An 18,599-nucleotide genomic window follows, 5' to 3' on the forward strand; every position below is an offset into this window, starting at 1 on the left:
CAGCAATTGGACACATTTAATTAGGAATTATAATAATGTTCAAACAGTGATTGCGTGCGTCTATTGTAAAGTAACGGGACATAAGCCTAAAGAAGGGGTGTCCAAGCTTTTTTCCATCATGAACCACATGCTGAAGCGGTCGGGCTCGGTGGTCAACGCAATGAAAATTTCAACTGAGATTTGACCCGTGCTCGCACCTTTATTTAGGCATGGCACCATAATGCAAGCTCTTTCACACAATAAAATGTTACTTTTTTAATCGTGCAGAATTATGAAGCTTGCATTAAAAAGTCGGCAACCATTTCTGTCAATGTGTGCCAATTCAACAAGTAACCCGAGGTCCACCAAAAATTGGTCCGAGGGTCGCATTTGACCCGGGTCGCACTTTAGGAACACTTGGCCCTGGAGTGCCTAAACCTTCACTAATGGCTGGCTTATTATACCATATCATAACTGAACAGTGAATGTTACTAAAACCAACGTTGACCAATGCACTTTAAAATATCATTATCATATTGCAAAATAGACCATAGACGCACGTGTCGCGTGGAGCACTAATAGTCTTCCTTGGTGTTGTTGTGAAGTGCGACATAGCCCACATAAACTTTGATTGATTGATTGTTTAGAAATTAAATTTAAATTTACTGTAAACCTATTAATGTTTCTTTTTTAAGCTTAGGCTAGTCTAGGTCAGTGTTTCCCAACCAGGGGAACGGGGGAACTGGAGCAGTTATTTGGGTAGGCTACTTGGAATGACCAAAAAAAAAAAAAGAATATAGGCTATATTTAGATAAGAAAAGAAAAATAAAGAAAACACATTTCTACAGCTAGGCCATAACTTTAAAAGGAAAGTGTTTTTTCCGTAAAAGGTCTCATTTTGAGAGTATTTTGGCTTCTTTTTTTTTTAAATTGCATATATAGATGCAACATAGGCCTACTGGATAATTTGAGTTTAGTTGATCACTTTGTATTGGCAGGATCCTCGAGGTCGTTATATTTTTAAATGAATGTTAAGGGGTAGCCAACCGGCACAAAAGGTTAAGAACCACTGGGTTAGGCTTTATTTTCACCAGCCAATAATGTGAACCTGCGCCATATGAAAGGAGGCCATGCGTAAAAAACACTTTTACGCACCACGGATTCTGGTTGCGTTTTGAGTAATTATTATTATTATTATTTGTATCATGTGTATTAATTTCTGCATAATAAAGCCCTTATAGCACCAGGCTACCAGGAATCCCCCCAAAATGATTGAATATGTGTACGCGTGTCCAACATTTTTTTTTTATGCCATCAAACTGAATGCCCCTGAAAGTTTGATGCAGGATTTCTCTTCACATTATAAGTGACAGTAACGTACTTAATACGAATGAAAATTTGCGCAGCCACTATTACATCTCAACAGATCGGTCTTTCCTTGTCTGCAAACTGTACTTTTTGCAGCACATAGTGGAAAAAAAGAGAAGCAGGAAAATTCCTATGGCCGTGAACGCCGCAAAGCGGAAGTACGGAAGCTGCGTGTGGATGTTTACTGATGACGTTTGACAGGAGCTACACAACGTTGTGGCTAGCCTGACTTTTTCAGGATGAAATGGAGAAATAGACACTCTGTTTTAGTAAAATAGCCATATAGGAGAAGCTGTTTTAAGGTAATCATGCCTTTTCTTTCCATCATACTCATGGCAAAATGATGTAGCGTCTCGTAGGACACTTCTATATACCTTAGCAGTTAGCTTAGCTTCTCTTTTCTTGTTAGAATGAGTTGGAGGAGACGAGCAGACTAGCACCAGTCCCCACAAACAAGACTTTTGTTTCGAGGTTACCGTAGTTTATGCCTTGTGTCTAAGCTGCTGTGGCTACATTTTATGTGTTATGCATAGGATTAGCTCAAACTTCTTCGCTGTGTGTGTGTCTCGTAGTCACAGAGCACAATGTCCAACGTTAAATAGTAAGCATCGTTGTTGTTGTTTATTGTAATGATTGTATAATGTTCATACCGCTGATACAAATAGTTAAAATGATCCTGGTGTAATGTTAAAGCCACGTAAAAGCATTGAGTGGCTGCAAACCTTCCACATCTGCACCGTCTCTGCGCGCAGCTTCTATTGTTTTTTTTAAAATATATTTCTGTCTGTAGATATGAGGCAGGATGTTGGAGTCTTATGTTACACCGCTCCTGATGAGCTATGTCAACAAATATATCAAGAACCTGAAGCCGTCTGACCTGCAGCTCTCCTTGTGGGGCGGGGATGTGGTCCTCAGCAAACTCGATCTCAAACTGGATGTCCTGGAACAGGTACTCACATAGGTTATACCAACTTCACCATGATTCAAGTCTTTCTCAAATACAATCATTTTTTCCACACTTATTGCCCTACAAGGTTGAACAATGTGCTCGATTTGGTAGTGGCAGAAGCACACAGTCCTATATTGATAGAATAAACACATGGAATTCAGTCAATGATCAAGGTACCTAATTAGTCTTTAGATGTAGATCCTGGAAATTATGAGAAATTAAAGTTAAGTTCTTCTGTGTGAAAGCTGACTCTCACTTGGCAACCAAAAGTTTACAAAAGTTGTGCATGTTTTAGTCTTTTTGCTCTGGATTACTCAGATTTCAGGAAGTTGCCGTCTAGCTTTTATGAAGAGTTAGTCACATCACACTCTTTGACCATGACCTCTCAGTTGAGCTTTAAAACACTGAGTGGCCCAACGCTCCCTCCCCACTCTCCCTTATAGATGACTTAAGGGGTACGCAAGACATCAAAGTTTGGGAACCACTGGACAAGGGCACGATTCAAAATGACCATCATTCCGGTTATATAAAATCTGCGCCACCAAATGTACATATTAAAATTCATATTCCTCTGCTTGTCATTTTCTTCATCTGTAGGAGCTGAAGCTGCCCTTCACCTTCATGAGCGGTCACATACATGAGCTGCGAATCCATGTGCCTTGGACCAAACTGGGCTCAGAGCCTGTTGTCATCACAATCAACACCATGGAGTGTATCCTCAAGCTACGAGATGGGGCTCAGGTAATAATGTTTTCCCATTTTCACCTGCTTTCTTGAGGAATTTCATCTTTGTCGTTGTTTGTCTCCTGGAATTATGTTTCTTGTGCACGTCACAGACATACTTCACTTTAACCATGTCAAACAGACAAATTTAGGCAGCGTTGTGTTCATGGCGACTATCAAAAGACTGCAGTAGCTTCACCCCATGCCTATTCGTCACTTCCAAATTACATGCTAGGTCAATGTTGAGTTGAGTTGTGCATGCGCAAACATGGGAGAGAGGCCGAAGTTTAGACACAAACGTCTGTGTAGAGAACTGAAGGGTTCAGAACTGTAGAAGTATTTGTGCTACAGGGGAATCACAGTCGAGAAGTATTGTAAAGTAAAATTGAAAAACCTAGTCAAAGCAGCAGATAAGTGAAAAGTTGAGCTCGATCCCGAAGAACAAACGGAGAAGAAAAGGCAAAGGGCTTGTTTGTTGCTTGTTAGTCACTGTGACCACGAATTTAAATAGCTATTTATCATATTGAGTCATGCTGTACGGCCATACCATCTCTGTAGTACAGTCATAACCTTGGTCCCTTAATAAATGAATAGCCAGTAACAGCTTATATACTCACTGGGAGGCTCTGCACCTGCTGAAAACACCATTGTTGCAAGTGCTTTTATGTAGCCTAGAGTAGAGTCAGAACTCTGGTAGAATTGAACTCAACAGCTTGGAGCCAGGGCCGGCCTTAGCCATTTTGGTGCACTTGGCAGAAATAAACAAATTATTCATTAAAAGTCAATCAATCTTACAATTCATATCAGTTAAACTATGATCAGTTATCCTGTTGTAGTGGCAGCATTTATACTTGTGTGTGCTTTTCTAACTCAGGAAGACATGGACAAAGCCTTTTCTGAAATTTCTTGAACAAAATGGCATTACATCGTTTTTCATGGATTACATTTTTTTGCAATGTTTTAGACACACTTTGGATATGGAAAAGCCTAGTTTAATTTATTAATGATTATGATCAATATTTGTCTTTTTTTGTCTATGCTTTTTATTGGAATATATGCAGTGTTTACAAATTTTCACTGTGATGTGACACACTCCTTGGAAGAGTAGATGGACCAGGGTGGGCTCGTTTTTTACATTGAAGACCACAAGTCTCTGTCACTGTCCGTTTCAAACTTATGTTCGAAAGGCGGCAATGTTGTAGATGGTGGGAGATTTAGGTCACCTATGCCCTGGCCCGAAGTGCTAAAGTACGTCCTTTTGTTTTTACAAATTAAGTAGCCATGTGCTTTAGGTGTGTACTTACTTACTTTAACGGTGGTCTGAGAAAAGTTTGCTCAGTGTGGGATTGTTGATGTGCTGGAAATGAGTTCTACAACTTAGGACTCAGAACAGCAAATGAACAGTTCAAACTTTTTATATTTGGTACAGGGTCTGACCAAAGAGGTGTGCTGGGAAATGTGACTGGTTGATAGATCGTTACTAGATCCTTCAGCGAGGTAGTCCGGGGTCAGAGCATTGATGGCCTTGAACACATTCAGCAGGACCTTAAACCACCCCGAACCACACCAGGAGCCAGTGGAGATAGCAGAGGACTGGGGTACTAGGCGAGTGCTTGGAGGTGTTTGAGAGGATGTTAAGTCCAGCATAAAGGCCGTTGCTGTAGTGTGTCCTCGTGGTCAGCTTGGGACAAGAATGGTTTGACTTTAGTGAGGAGCCTTGAGTTGAAAAAAGCTGGCCTTTATGTCTGATCTGCTTATTGTACAGTGGAATCTTGGGGTTTAGCTGGAGGACTCTTTAAATTGACTTGCATCTGACCAACACAATTGTCTGAATCAATGCCAATATGTACCAAATCTAAACATGACCTAATTAATTAACATAATAGCGATGTGTTTACTCAGCTCAGAGACTAGTGTAAAGCAAACATCAGACAAACCACAAAACATACAATATAAAGAGTTTGTGTGTTGATTTTTAGTGGGGTGCTGAGCATTTCACACAGTTGCTCGTAATGTATTATACAATCAGACTTGTGGCTTAAATGTAATTCCTCTTAAAAAGAAGCCGACTGACTGATTGAGAGTTCAGATTTCTGACTGTAGCTGTAACTTCCTCATACACTGTAGGTCAGGTACTGCTGCTGATGGAGAGTGTGTAGCCCCATTAAAGCTATGTTACAGATGTTTTCTGAGAGACATGCGATCATGAGAAGACTTTGGGAGAATTGCAAATGACATGTAGACAAATTATTTAGTGGTATGTAAACCCATGGGACATCATTTGGATCAGTGCCAGTGTTAAAGCAGAAATTCTTCCAGGATGTGGAATTTAAATGAGCCACTGTACCTTTCTCCTGTGTGAAGGAGACTTGTGACCACGGCCAACTACTGTGTTCTGCTGCCAAGAAATGCAGATGGCTTCCTTACATTATTTAGATTTGTGTAATTTGGTAACTTATGGCTGATTACCTTTACAATTACACGAGATACTTACATCTCAATATCCCCATAGTAGGGCCATTAAGAAAATGGTTGCATAGTTTTGTCTAAATGCATGCATAACTTGGCCCATTTTATTCCCATATGTTTTAATATAGCTTCACACAATCCTGTGAATTGCCAATGGTCTGAATGTTTGAGACTGACTGGAACTTGCAGGAGCCTCTTGCGACTTAAGTGTGGAAATGATAAATGATATGATAAATCCAGTTTGTTTTCTTAATTACTGTTCGGGGCTGAGTGCTGGCCTGTAAAAACATCCGCACGTCTTTTGAACTTCATTAAGGCTTGTGTTACTTGACCGGATTTATTCAGCCCTTTCTAATGCCGCCGTTTCCCCTCGGGAGGAACTGGGTAATATTAACGATATTCCGATTGCCCAATAGCACCCGTCTGCAAAGCTCTAAATGCACCTCACAATTATTGTTTCCAGAAATGGGGTGTTTAGCAGGAGTTGCAGATTACAGGCTCTGCTGACAGTATAATTGCTTCAAATGAGCTTTAATGAGGACTTGCAGTGCAAAAAAGTGGTAATAGAAAAAATAAACAATGAAACATAAATATTTCAGAAATCTTTCAAAAATGAAAACATTGTTATTTATATACTGAAACAACTACACTTCACACTTTGTATGGCCTCATTTGGCCTTGATAGAAGCTTGCGTTCTTGCTGGCATTGTTTCTATGTACTTTTCTGTTCAGGAATGCAAGTAAATAACTAACTATAACTATAATTGGACATATTAATCAATGTGCTTTACTTTTAATTATATTTTAGCATCAACAAGGTCATTTCGGATAAAGAGCTGATGTGTTAAAGCAGTACCAACTTTGAGTGAAAAAAATCATTGTGTAATTGGATGTACAATATCCCTCTAACATGATACGACACCTGCAGTGGCGCTTATGGACTCTAGGGGCATGAGTTACTTAGTACTGCTTTAACCAATGCACAAACATAAAAAAAAATGAGTTTGGTAATAACTAATGCTGTTAATTTAGCTCAGCTGTGGTCCAATAAATATGTTGTCTAACACTATAGACAGTCATTGTTTCTCAATAGTTTAGAGACTTTGTTGGCCCTTGTGAGCGAGCTGCACCAAGCTGCTGCAGATGTTGTAGATGAGGTGTGATGGCTGCAGTGGAGGGGGACCGACTGGACACCGATTTAACTGGATCATGGTGTTGACTCCCAGGCAGGCTTTATTCTTTACGAGTCGGAGATAAGGGCTTGTGTTTTACTGAGGAAAGCCTTTCTGGGTTTGGCTCCACTCACCGCTTGATCTGGGAGTTTTACGGCTGCGAGAGCGTTTGCCACAAATGTGGAGGTTCTGATTAATGCATTGCCTCGAGACGATTTGGGGAGGTGCTCCTGTGGCCGGTTGGTTTGGCTCTTGGTCTGAGGGCTGTCCACCAGTCTTCAGAGGCCTTAAATAACAAATACTTTTGATTTCGAGTAGAGTAATCCGGTTTAGAAGTCTGCCACCTCTGGAAACATCCAAATAACGAAATCTGTTTGTCTATTAGTGGGGATTGTTTCTCATCTTTGCAGCGCATCTTGGAATTCGTTAAGGGCCTAAACAGCCTGTGGAAGTTGGTAATCAGATAGCACAAATGGGATAATCTCTGTCCCAGTGCCATCCGGAAGCCTTGGCCTTTGATTCAGAGGGCAAAGGGAGCAAATGGCTTACAGAGATTGAGGCATAAATCCATGTGATGTTCAGCTCAGAGGGGCCTTGTCCTCAAATGATGACCATTCATTTGATTCCATGTTGCTTGTTAACATGGATTTGCTTATAAATCCCTTATTCTGTAGTTGGAATACAAGTGGTGAGGCTGCCAATGATTTCAAACTATCGATTTTAAGCTTACATTTATGAGATAGTTTTGGTTATGATTTTACGTTGGGCTATAAGGTAACATCTGGGTAGACACAACCAAGTCTTCTTAAAAGTCATTTGCATTGAGTGAGTGAGTGGTTAGTCGTAAAAGAAATTTCACTTTCACTGAATTCCCTTGTAAATCAGTTAAAAGATGGGCAACTGTCATTACTATTGTGATGTTTAATTCTGTTTTTAGAAGGAAAAGATGTGTGTTAAGTTGACCTTGGAAAACAACGGCTATAATTTGGTATTGAGGCCCTCAATAAATCGACTTGGCTTCGGTAATAGTTAGTATGAACCAGGCTTGACTATTTTAAACCTTAGTGACATCCGGTAAAAGTTCCTACTACTTAAGTTGGCAGCGACCCGCAGTCCGTATACAGATCATCCTGCTGTGTCTTTGAGGCTCTTCCTGGTGGGATGAGGTTACCGTGTGTCCTCAGACAGTCCTCAGACACAGGAAAGCGCTGAGGGAAAATTAAACCCCGTGAGTCAAAGAGCGATCGATCCTCTGTGTGCAGGATGCTGCTGTTCCACCGTTTAATCCCTCGCTCTGAGGCCATCCGGGACACAAGCGCTCAGACTAAAGAATTAGTGTTCGGCTGCTCCTTGAGATGCTCAAGTCTGGGAAACAATTACTGGGCAGTTAAGACTAATACAGGCCTTTTAGCTCTTTCCCTTTGACATAAAAACACAGGAGATTAAGTTACTGTACAGTATGCAACTGTGCTGATGCGCTAAGTTGACTTTTCTTGTTAAAAATATTGGACTGCTGTTTTGTATTATTATTATTATTTAGGGTTTTGCCTTGAACATAGCATGGTCATGTTGGTCTGCAGATGACTTTTTAATTTTTTTTGTAAATAGTGACTGAATATTAAATATACGGAAACTTACATAGAGCTTGTTCAGGTTCTGGGAACTTCCCGCGAGCTCTCAAGTCCTAATATTGTACAACCACACCAAATGATGTCCATTTAGCTGGATTTCGCTTTTACCTAATGTAACCTAAGGTAAGCTAAATGTGCGAGTAATTTCTCTGTAGATTAAGGTAAATCGGGGAAGTGTAATGTAACACAAACTGTGGGTGGTCTGTGTTTTATGTCTCACGATTCCACAGATGCTCGCACACCTTTGGCCTGTGAATAATTACTTTCTTTGCACACCACTGCCAATAATACAAGATGTTCAGCAAGAAGGAAGAAATGCATATCTGGCACCGCTTCCCGTTATTACCACGGTTTTAATACTCTTTTCATGTGCAGTGGGAGAAGCCCAGATCTCCTGGAGGTATACCCGAAGTAGCCCTCGTGTTGCGTGTGGGCACTTGGACATGAGTGTGCCAGAGTCGGTAGTGTTGGCTCTAATCTCAGTCGGCGCAGGGCCCTTAAATGTGTGTAAGAGCTGAAGAATGCTACATGAATAATTGCCCAACATGTCACTCTGCGTAGCGGGGGAGAGAGGAGAGGGGGGGAGAGAGTGAGGGGAGAGTGTGTAGAAGAGGCATGTGGTCAGCTGAAAACAAAATAAACACGCGGGATATCTTTTTTGAAAGAGTTTATTGCTCGGCTTTGACGTTGAGCACACCACTTTCCTAAGTGACTATTTTGATGTGATTTAGCAATAGATGTGATCTATTGTCATGTAGCTTTTTTTATGCATTGTGACAAAACTAGCCTTTGAGTGTATGTAAAATGAATAGAGATTTTTGAGATTTATCCTAATGAATGACCATAATGAACCTAACATAACACTTAAAGTCAATAATAGGATGTCAGGTTCAAATACAAATAAGGTTTCAAATACACAACAGCAGCAGCTCGTAAGTTTTCCTTGTGTCGTGTATGATGAAGCTAATTTGTTGGTTACCAAAGCATTGCAAATGGATATGCACACCATCACAATTAAGGCGCTTCACTTGGGAAAAAGGTTGTAGAAAAACAACTGTGTAAGACGAGCTCTCAGTTCCTTTTTCAGTCTTAAGGGCCAGAGTAAACTCATTCTGACTTGTAGAACTTCTCCTATTGTTAAGTCTGATCCCGGCCAACACTCGAGCCGGGGGCCTGGTTTGTCTCTTCAGGACCTAACGAGGATGTAGGTAACGTTATTTGTTTCTGAAGTGAGCCTGACACTTCTCCATCCTTCAGAACGCTTGATAAATGTTGACAGAACTCCAGCCGCTTTGAAACCCGGAGAATAAAAGCTATGCAAACATAAGTCCCGCTGCATTCCTCTCGCGTGCTCAAACCTCCTACAATATAGCTTTGGTATTTCTCAACATTGATGGAAAGCCCTCTCCCATTCCCCTTGGTCTGATTTATTCTTTCACTGGTTTGAGCACATCGATACCCACCAAGAACACACAAGAATGGCCTGCTGCACCTCGCAAGATGCACTCATTCAGAGGCCAGCCTTAGCTACTGGGAGTGCTGTGAAAACTGGAGCTTCATCTGCACACTTCTCTAATTGGAGTTCTTATCGAATTAATTAATTGTTGTGTGTTATGTTCTGTCTTTGGCCACTGTTTTTGTATAATCTTCTGACTTTAAGCATGAGTGTGCGTCTCGTCTCCGTCAGAGCTCTGTGGAGAGTTTTATTACTGCTAACACATTGCAGTTATTAGCATGGAGGGTAGCCGTGCCAGCGTCAGCAGCATGCCTCACATGCTCAGTCTGGGCCTGTGGTTTTCTGATGGAGACATCTGAAGAACCAAACCTCTCAGATCTAAATCAGGAACAATTTCTCCCACTCCTTTTGTCTCCCACCACTTTCCTGTCCTGAGCTCATTTTTCCTGTCCTGGCTTCTGAACCCCCCTTTTTGTTAACTTTTCCACAGCTCTCTGCAATTCTGAGCTTTTCTTCTCAATTAGCCCGATCATTAGGGCGACATGTCCACATTAAAAGTTCAGGTATGTCAGCTTTCAGTGGCACAATCTCATTCTGCTCCAATAAAAAGAAATGGAGACACCTGAGATCAGGACTTCTGGCTCCCTCCAAATTCCACCACGCCACCTTCATCAGGAGCTACTGTGAGGGAGGCCCATGGAAATCATTTCAAGAGACCTGCCTTTTCTGCTATTTTAATGATTTCAATACAAAGGTGTAGCCTAACAGTAGCTCTCCATTCATGTCTGTAAGAGACTTAGAAAAATCAAAGTGAATCATCATACGCTTGTTTTTTTAAATCATTCCTATGGGAATGAAGTCACTCTACTGGACAGCAAATGTCACCCTCTTGTAACATAGTCATTTTTAAAAATGTCTCAACCAGAAGTTAATCTGAGGCACTAACATAATAAAACCTTAAAAGCAAAAGGTAGGTAAATATATCACTACAAGAGTCAAGTCAAGAATAACATGATGTGTTTTGCAGCTGTGCTGTACATCATACATCAAGCCTTTGTCATTGTGTGGGATTCTTCTAATTTTATAAGCATATCTTTTTGTAATTTACTTTTGTGTACAAGATCTCCTTTCAGTTCAGTGTGAGGTCACTTTGTCCCACTGGGGATCCTTGTATTATTGTGGTCTGTGGGTTGTTTGATCAATGTTAAAGTGAAGGGACCAAGTCCAAGAACTCTCTTCATCAGTTGTTTTTTTTAATGTTCCCTTGATTTGTATTGGACTAGTTTGATAATTATTCACACTATCTGTCTTTTTTATGACAATGGCCCTTCCTCGTCTGAAAGACATGTATGTGAACCGTGAGCTTTCATCACACCTGTTTTTATTGCAGTTTGATATTGTATCTTTTGGAAGCCACATTTAAAATGACAGGGACATCCATATTCACAGCCCTGCAGTGTGTTTAGAGCAGCTGCCATACTTGCGGTGTGCAACTTCAAAGTCAGATGAAAGATTTTCTGGTGATGAACTCAAGGAAGCAGCACATTAACATTAATTTTAGCTGTGTTCGGTTGCACTTCCTGCTGCACCAATCTTGTAGAAGTAACACGCCAAGTTCACGTTAAATACTCCAGCACATTGTATCCATTTCATAGCTGCAATATTTCATTAGTGGAGCACATTTGTAGCAATTGGGAATTTTCTTTCCCAGTAGGAGGATTTTATTTCTTGAGCGGGAAAAAAAAGGGGGGGCGGGGGGAGGGGTGTTCGCATTTTTGTAATGAGCGGTTTTCATTGAGATAATTATTCACAATGTCACACAATCTGATATTCACCAGGGTCCATTTCATTTTCTAATCCCTCCGATCGGCCATGGATTCCAGCTGCACTGCTTCACTGTGCAAATTCAGAGAGTTTTACAGCTCGGTCTCGATAGTTGGAGTTCTTCAGAATGATCAAAGTTGTGAATTTCTCCTCTTTATCATTCAGTTCCCACTGTTGAAAGAATTGTGGAGATTTTTCTATAGGTTATATGAACAGGGTTGTTTGTATGCTGTATTGCATCCTCTGTCAAAAATGAGACCTCATGTCTTTAATCATCATATAATGGCTTTGTGCATTTGTTACTGTTTCATTTAAAAGCCATTAGCAGCTAATTTTTAGTCGACCTGATGGATGAGACCAAAGCTAGGGGGAAGTTAAGGAAAAGGTAATCTGAGTGTACTGTGATGAGCGGTGTAACTCACTGCAATGGGCCAATCATCAATGACTCGAACAGCTTAAGTGTAAGAGAAGTGGCCACATACCATTTGACATTACTGGAACCACACCAAACTGTGACTGTGTCTGAGCTATTTTTCTCTTGGTCCGAGCGGTGCCAGCTGGAAACAATTCTTATGAGAACCAGGGTCACGTTAAACAAAATGTAGAAAACTCAGCAATCCCTCAATAATGAGAGCATTGAAAATCTTTAAGTGTGTACGGTTAGTGCGCACCGGTGATAGAAGTGGTCAGCAGTGTTAGCTTTAGGGGGGAAAAACACACACAAGAAAAGATCCATCAAAAAGGCATTGAACTTTGTTATATATATATATACATTATGCTGTAAGTTGATTAAGAATTCTCCACTGTGCTACACATGTTCTCTTGTCCTGTGAACCATTTGCCATCTAATAAACTTGTGTTAATGTGTAAGTTTTTTATTTCCATCTTTCTGGAAACAGAATTGTCAAAGGTAAATAGCCAGCAGCCTCACAGTGTGGGGTGGATTCAGCAGCTCGGATGAGGGTGGACCCTCCACACAGGCTCAGCCCACTCCTCTGGTCCTAAGCCAGACGTCTGCAGGACAGGGTCAGCCCTGGCCTTCCTGTGCCCTAACCCCCCATAGCTGCCCACTTACCCTCTGAGTAGGGGGTCCACTCGCCTGCCACTCACTGCTCACAGGCCTGTATCTCTCATCTGATCTCATAGCTCTCTGCTGCTCAAAGTCTCACTTTCTCTACCTCTGTTATTTTTTCCATTTATCTCTTTGTCTCTGGTCCCTCTTTTCCTTTTTGCCACAGTCATCTTTGGTCAGCTGCTGAGTTGACATGCCTTTAGGGGAAGCAACCCCCCCCTTGTTCTCATTCCCCTCCAGTTTCTCTCTTGTCCGCTGTGCGTTCTTTCTCCTCTCCCTGCGCTGTGCCCTGCTGTGGCACTGGGGGAGATCGGTTTACTCCGCAGCAGCTGAACCAGACTTCATTTGTCCCAGGGCTTCCCTCCGAAAAGGCATGTTTCATCTCTGGAGAATTACTCACTGCCCACGGTGACATTGAGCGCTTAATTGCGCTACTTCCAAATTTGGCAGTCTTGTCCTTTTGTGGCAGTTTGAATTGTTGAACCCAAGTTTTCTTGGCCTGCAGCGATAGGCATTCCTAAAAGTATAGATACAGGAGTTTACAGAGGCTGGAGACTGTTTCCAATTGTAATGTGTTTAAAAGGGGCATTGTGATGTAAACTTAGCGCCTGCAGTTCCTATCTAAATATATGACATCTACAGACAAATGTTTTAGTTCACTCCTAAATTGTATTCAAACAAAGTCGAAGCGTGACCAATGACAAACGCAGTGATTCATATACTTACCACAATCAAATGTAAAAACATGGGAGAAAGTCAGAAATTTCAAATATGTTTGACAAAGAAATGAACGCTGCACCACTCAGTGATTGTGGTAGCTGGATGTACTGCATGTTCTGAATGCGAGTTTTGATTCGCCTTTTCAAGCCCAGTGTTAATAATGTATGTGTGAATGGATTAGCGGAATATATTTAGTTTTGACACTTTGACTGTTTACATTAGCCTAGATAAGAGTGACTCCTGAGACGCTGTGCTATGCTGATCCCCTGCTTTAAAGGCTAAACACATGTGACCATTGCCGTGCTTTGTTCAAACTAACCTATGCCCAGGACACAACCAAATAGTTCTGTAATATTTCTAGAGCAGAGCCATAACACAAACTCTTTCCTTTTATGGTGAACTATATGTTCTCACTTGTTCCTGTTAACGTTTTCTTTTGCAGGATTATGCCTACAGTGATCATGGATATGAGGTATTGGTTTTGACAGTAGTTAGGCAATGATAGAAGTAGCAGATGCCTTGAGATGAGCCTAGCTAGTTTTGTTGGTTGTAGTGAAACTTAAATGATTGTTATGAATATTTTTAAATGTGTGCAGTGTTTGTCAAGCTTTAAAAATGTTCTGTTCCAAGAGACAGCATTTTTAAGGCCCCAAAACTCCTGGAATTAGAGTACAAATCCATAAATCTGGCCTTGTTATCACAGCAAAACCTTAAGACTTCCACGTGTTTATTTTTAAATACTGGCTCAATTACTGCTGTCAATTTCATCTCTTTGACCAGCTCAATGTTTGTGCTTGCATTTGTTTGGATTTGTTCTGCTGTGTTGAGTTTGTGTGACATGAAGCACTTGGATGGACCACAATTTATTTGCTGAGCCTGTGGTGTTGACGGGGTGCCCAAGAAGAACATTTTTTGCATGGATGCAGTATCATGCACAAAAGGAATCTATTTCAAAGTGTTTCTAGATCTAGAGTGTCACCATCTGTTGTGCTTGAAGTTGATTTGTTGTGATATCATCATTATTTGTTTTTTCTTCAGGATGACCATGAAAGCGGCTCCAGCTCCACCAGTCGCAGCGTTTCAGACAACTCCAAGGCCATAGCCAAGCCCCGGCGCATCCAGCAGGCGGCCCCGAGTGACCCAGACCTTCCCCCAGGTGAGTGATGGCTGTGGGGCCACTGTGCCAGATCTCCCACTGCAAATCCACTTTATTTACATAGCACACTTGAGAAGCATTGACCTTTCCCAAATGTAGTTGATATAAAACAATAGGTATATAAAAGAAAAAACCTGCGTCTAAATGAAAACAACAATGAAGCTATGAATAGAAATGAGTGTCATCAAGTCTGTATGACTAAGTTTAACCAGTGCCATGGGGATGAAGCCTGATGAATATGGGGGACGTGTCTGTTATAAATCACACACTGATGGCTCTTATCAACAGGGCCACTTGGCTACATACCTCCTACTGGCTCAGAGTAGACCTTGTTTTTAAAGTCAATAAGTGCACACCTCTTTATTTGTAAGAATGAATGACTGATTGGATAAATAGAGACTATGTTGCTGATTTTGAAGAAAATATCTTGTGTTAAACATTATTTTGTGTAAACAAAAGTTCAGCAGAAAGTGCAGTTCCAGAGTTTTAGACATTCATTATTTCATGTACTCCAGCCCCGGACTACTATAAGGGAAAATTGGTTTCAAGACAACTAACCGTGATTCCACTGGCTTGGCCTGAAAGTTTTGACTAACCAAGTAGACTTCAGAATAACGCTGTACCACAGGTGAAACATGTTGCTGTAAAACTATTTCTACTGTCCATGATTTGGGGTATTTTAATTATGGATGTGAGTGAACTAAATTCTCAGATGTCATAGGTCAATCAAACAGGAAAACACATCGCAGAGCTCTTTACGCTTCATGGATTAGTGACCCCGCAGTTCTGCTGGTTGTATCTGGGGAGGATACTTTTCCATGTCTGACGTTATGAGATAATATCTCTTCCCAGCTGTTAAAGCATGGAACCTCAATCTCTCGTCTCACAATGCATTTCCTTTGGGATTTTCTTCATTGACTCCGAGGCTTCTAATCCCAAGTGTCCTACATGCTTTTGTGAAAAAGTTGGAGGAAGATATAGAATAGAATCTACAATCAATTTACCTTATTTAGGATAGAATGAAGCACATTTTAACTCATTGCAGATTAAGATAATTCTGGGGTCAAAGGCTGACACCTCGGTGAGGCTGAGGAAGCTGAGGAAGTAAGTGGATGCTGTAATCCCAGTTTCTCTAATGAAAGGTTGAGGTTAAAAGGGAGACCGAGAAAAACTAACCTGCTATGACTCAGACAAAGGATGTTTTTCTTAAAATTAGATACAAGAACAATATGCCAAGACTTTTAGATGTTTTTTTAGTTGCAGTAGGTCACTTTTGAGCTTTTACCCATTTGTCTCCTCATCCAAACACACAGCTGTCAATTTGATCTTTTCCTAATATAGTGACAATTTACTAAAGAATTTAAATTATAGTAGTGAAAGGGTATCAATTTAAGATACAGTGTTTAACTATGTCAAGAAGTGCATTTTCACCATTGATCGTTGGATTTTGTGAGGTACAGTGTGGAAACGACATACTGAAATGCATAAATCATATTATTATTTTCTTTCAAAAACGGTTAATTTTTAGTGTCGATAAATGTTTGTTGAAGTACAAAGATGCACAAATATAACGTACAACAAACTAAAGTGAGTGTAAATGCGGAGGAGCCATGACATTAACATACATCAAGGACCACCTGTCGCAGTTATGAGCCGACATCCACAATCTTAAAATCTCTGCTATGCGCCTGTTTGCCCCCACTTCAAAACAACCAAAACAAAACATGGCCGACACTAAAAAGCAGCCACCAGCAATTATCCAGTCATTTGGCCCTAAGCTCTCACATGCTGAATGAATTTATCCTTCATGTTCTGCCTGTGGTGGAAAATAGTGATGTTAATTCATATGCCATGGGATTGGTAGCCACACAGAGACCAAAGACCAAGTGCTTCCACCTTTGGGTTATTCTGCAAGTGATTATGTTTACAGCTGCTTGTGGGGGACCAGCGGCCACCGTTTGTGAGAACCGCTTCTTTTAAGAGCAAGGATAGTCTCCAGTTTGGCCCGATTTGCACTGAGACATACCTTGGTGCTACATGGAAGTGTACGGTCCTGACTGCGTGCCATTGTTTTTGTTTTTGAGAGAGCGAGCGATATAGCATATTCTATTATACACCTATAATATAATGCCTTTCTCTATCTATCTTTCAATTTGTTTGTAAAACTACTTGAACTACAGTAACCCAACCATATTAAACAATCCTTGCTGCGTTGCTACTGTGTATAAATACTTACATGAGATTGATATTTGATGCTTATGACTCCGAGGGTCTCACAAATTTAGCTTGCCAGACTGTGTCTGCTTGTGATTGGGCGAAGATGAAGATTTGTGAGCAATGAAACCCAAACACTCCCCCGAGACGCAGTGCAGTGTTAACTCAGCTCTGGTACTGGGGTTCCCAAAATCTTAAGAAAATAAATACAGCATTTTGGGTATTATTGTGATATATTATGTATGTGCACACACGCTAATGGTTAACTCGAGAACCATCTTCATCTGAGCTTTCAGGTGTAACTTTAGAAGCATGAAAGGCCCAAGTGCTACCGGAATGGCGAACATAAAACTGTATTTCTCATGCCGATATTAGCGTTCCTTCTTTTTAAAGGTATGCGGCAAATAAGGCCTATAATTTGGAACTGGCACAAAATAGCAGCAACATCAATAGCCACTGGGCAGTCGTTTATTTGAAACATATTTTCTGTTTAGCTCAACTTCACTGATCCTTTGCACACCAGCACTAATAGACTTCATAATTAGTCTTATAACTTTGCCTTGGCCATTGACTGGCACAGTAATAGCTGCTTATGCTTTCGTAACACAGGGGAAATGACTGGCCGCGAATTTCTTTCATAAATTACAAAGAGGAGAGTATGTGGCCTTCTCTGAAAATGGCATAAAGGAACCATTTTTCCAGTGATTTTATGGTTGAACAGGTTTAAGTGGGCCGCTTCCCTGTGGGCCGCAGCACAGGTGCCGACTGTGTCAATTGTTTACAGAAGTTTAGGTCTGCGCATTGAAGTCTTGAGCCGCTGGGCTGTTAGAAGTGTGAGCGGATAGGAGGTATAGCAAGTGAAATGGCGCACAAGAGGGATAGAAGGACACTCTGACACGGGTAAATTAGATCCAGAGAGGGAAATAGCAGGGGGCACAGCGCGGGTTTTACTGCCCGAGCTGCAGGTGCAACTCCACTGCTGCGAGCGACCCCACAACCACAAACCCGCACACACGGGCTTACACACTGCTACATTCATGCACGCATTAGAGGAGCCCGGCTTACCTCCACCAGGACGCGGCGTGCATGCCCAGCCTCTCACAAATGTCACGAAACACACATTACGTTTATGAGTGGAGTTTACATTATGTCACCCTCTCTTCCTGCTGCTGTGTTTGCTCAGGCAGCACATTCAAGACACTTTGGTCAATTGGATTATGCTAATGTGTATCTAGGCCTGTGTACAAGTCACAGCAGAGCAGCTCAAAAATTCACCCAAAGGTTTTCTTCAACAGCACCATTTAGTTGAGCCTAATTATCGGTAGTGCCATTGCTCCAGCCAGACTTGTAGATACAGGAAGACTAATATTTACCTTGGAAAATCGTGGCAAAGCTTTAAAGTTTATCTAATTTATCCACATATAAAGTGTTTAATAACGCATGTGAGGAATGAATAATGCTGTTGGTTCTGTGGTTTGGAAGATTTATGAGTGTATATTTTCATATTTTATGGTTAGACTCTCATGTCTGTATTAGTTTGAGTAAAGACATGAGCATGTACTGTATGTTTTTCTTGTGGAGCTTCTGTTTCTGGGCGTCACTGTGTCCATTAAGACAGACTGGTAACCAACTCTGAAACTTAATCTGCCAGACAAGGCTTTAGACGGGGCCTTGTTGCTGCCTTGCTCTGGCTTTTATTACAATCCCTGGCACCTTTCACTCATGCAGGCTTTTAATTCAAGATTCAAGCAAATATATTAATAACTGGATCACAAAAACGGTACCTTAACGATTCTTTGGCATGTCATCTACTCTTAAACAAGATAAGCATTTTCATTATAATTTCCCCTTGGGAGTTTATCAACA

The 18,599-nt window shown here is 41.1% G+C and overlaps 1 protein-coding gene across 1 annotated transcript in view; it reads left to right on the top strand.

Moving 5' to 3' along the window:
* Positions 1–1,526: 1,526 nt before the first annotated feature.
* vps13b (vacuolar protein sorting 13 homolog B) overlaps positions 1,527–18,599 on the top strand; it is a 265,484-nt gene continuing 248,411 nt past the window's right edge. The window contains exons 1-4 of the mRNA XM_079561422.1: positions 1,527–1,649; positions 2,138–2,296; positions 2,894–3,037; positions 14,402–14,519. Of these exons, the coding sequence (XP_079417548.1) occupies positions 2,150–2,296; positions 2,894–3,037; positions 14,402–14,519 (409 nt within the window). The 5' untranslated portion in view covers positions 1,527–1,649; positions 2,138–2,149. The remainder of the gene's footprint in view (positions 1,650–2,137; positions 2,297–2,893; positions 3,038–14,401; positions 14,520–18,599) is intronic.

This window comes from Gobius niger, assembly GCF_951799975.1.
Source record: "Gobius niger genome assembly, chromosome: 8".
NCBI lineage: Eukaryota > Metazoa > Chordata > Actinopteri > Gobiiformes > Gobiidae > Gobius > Gobius niger.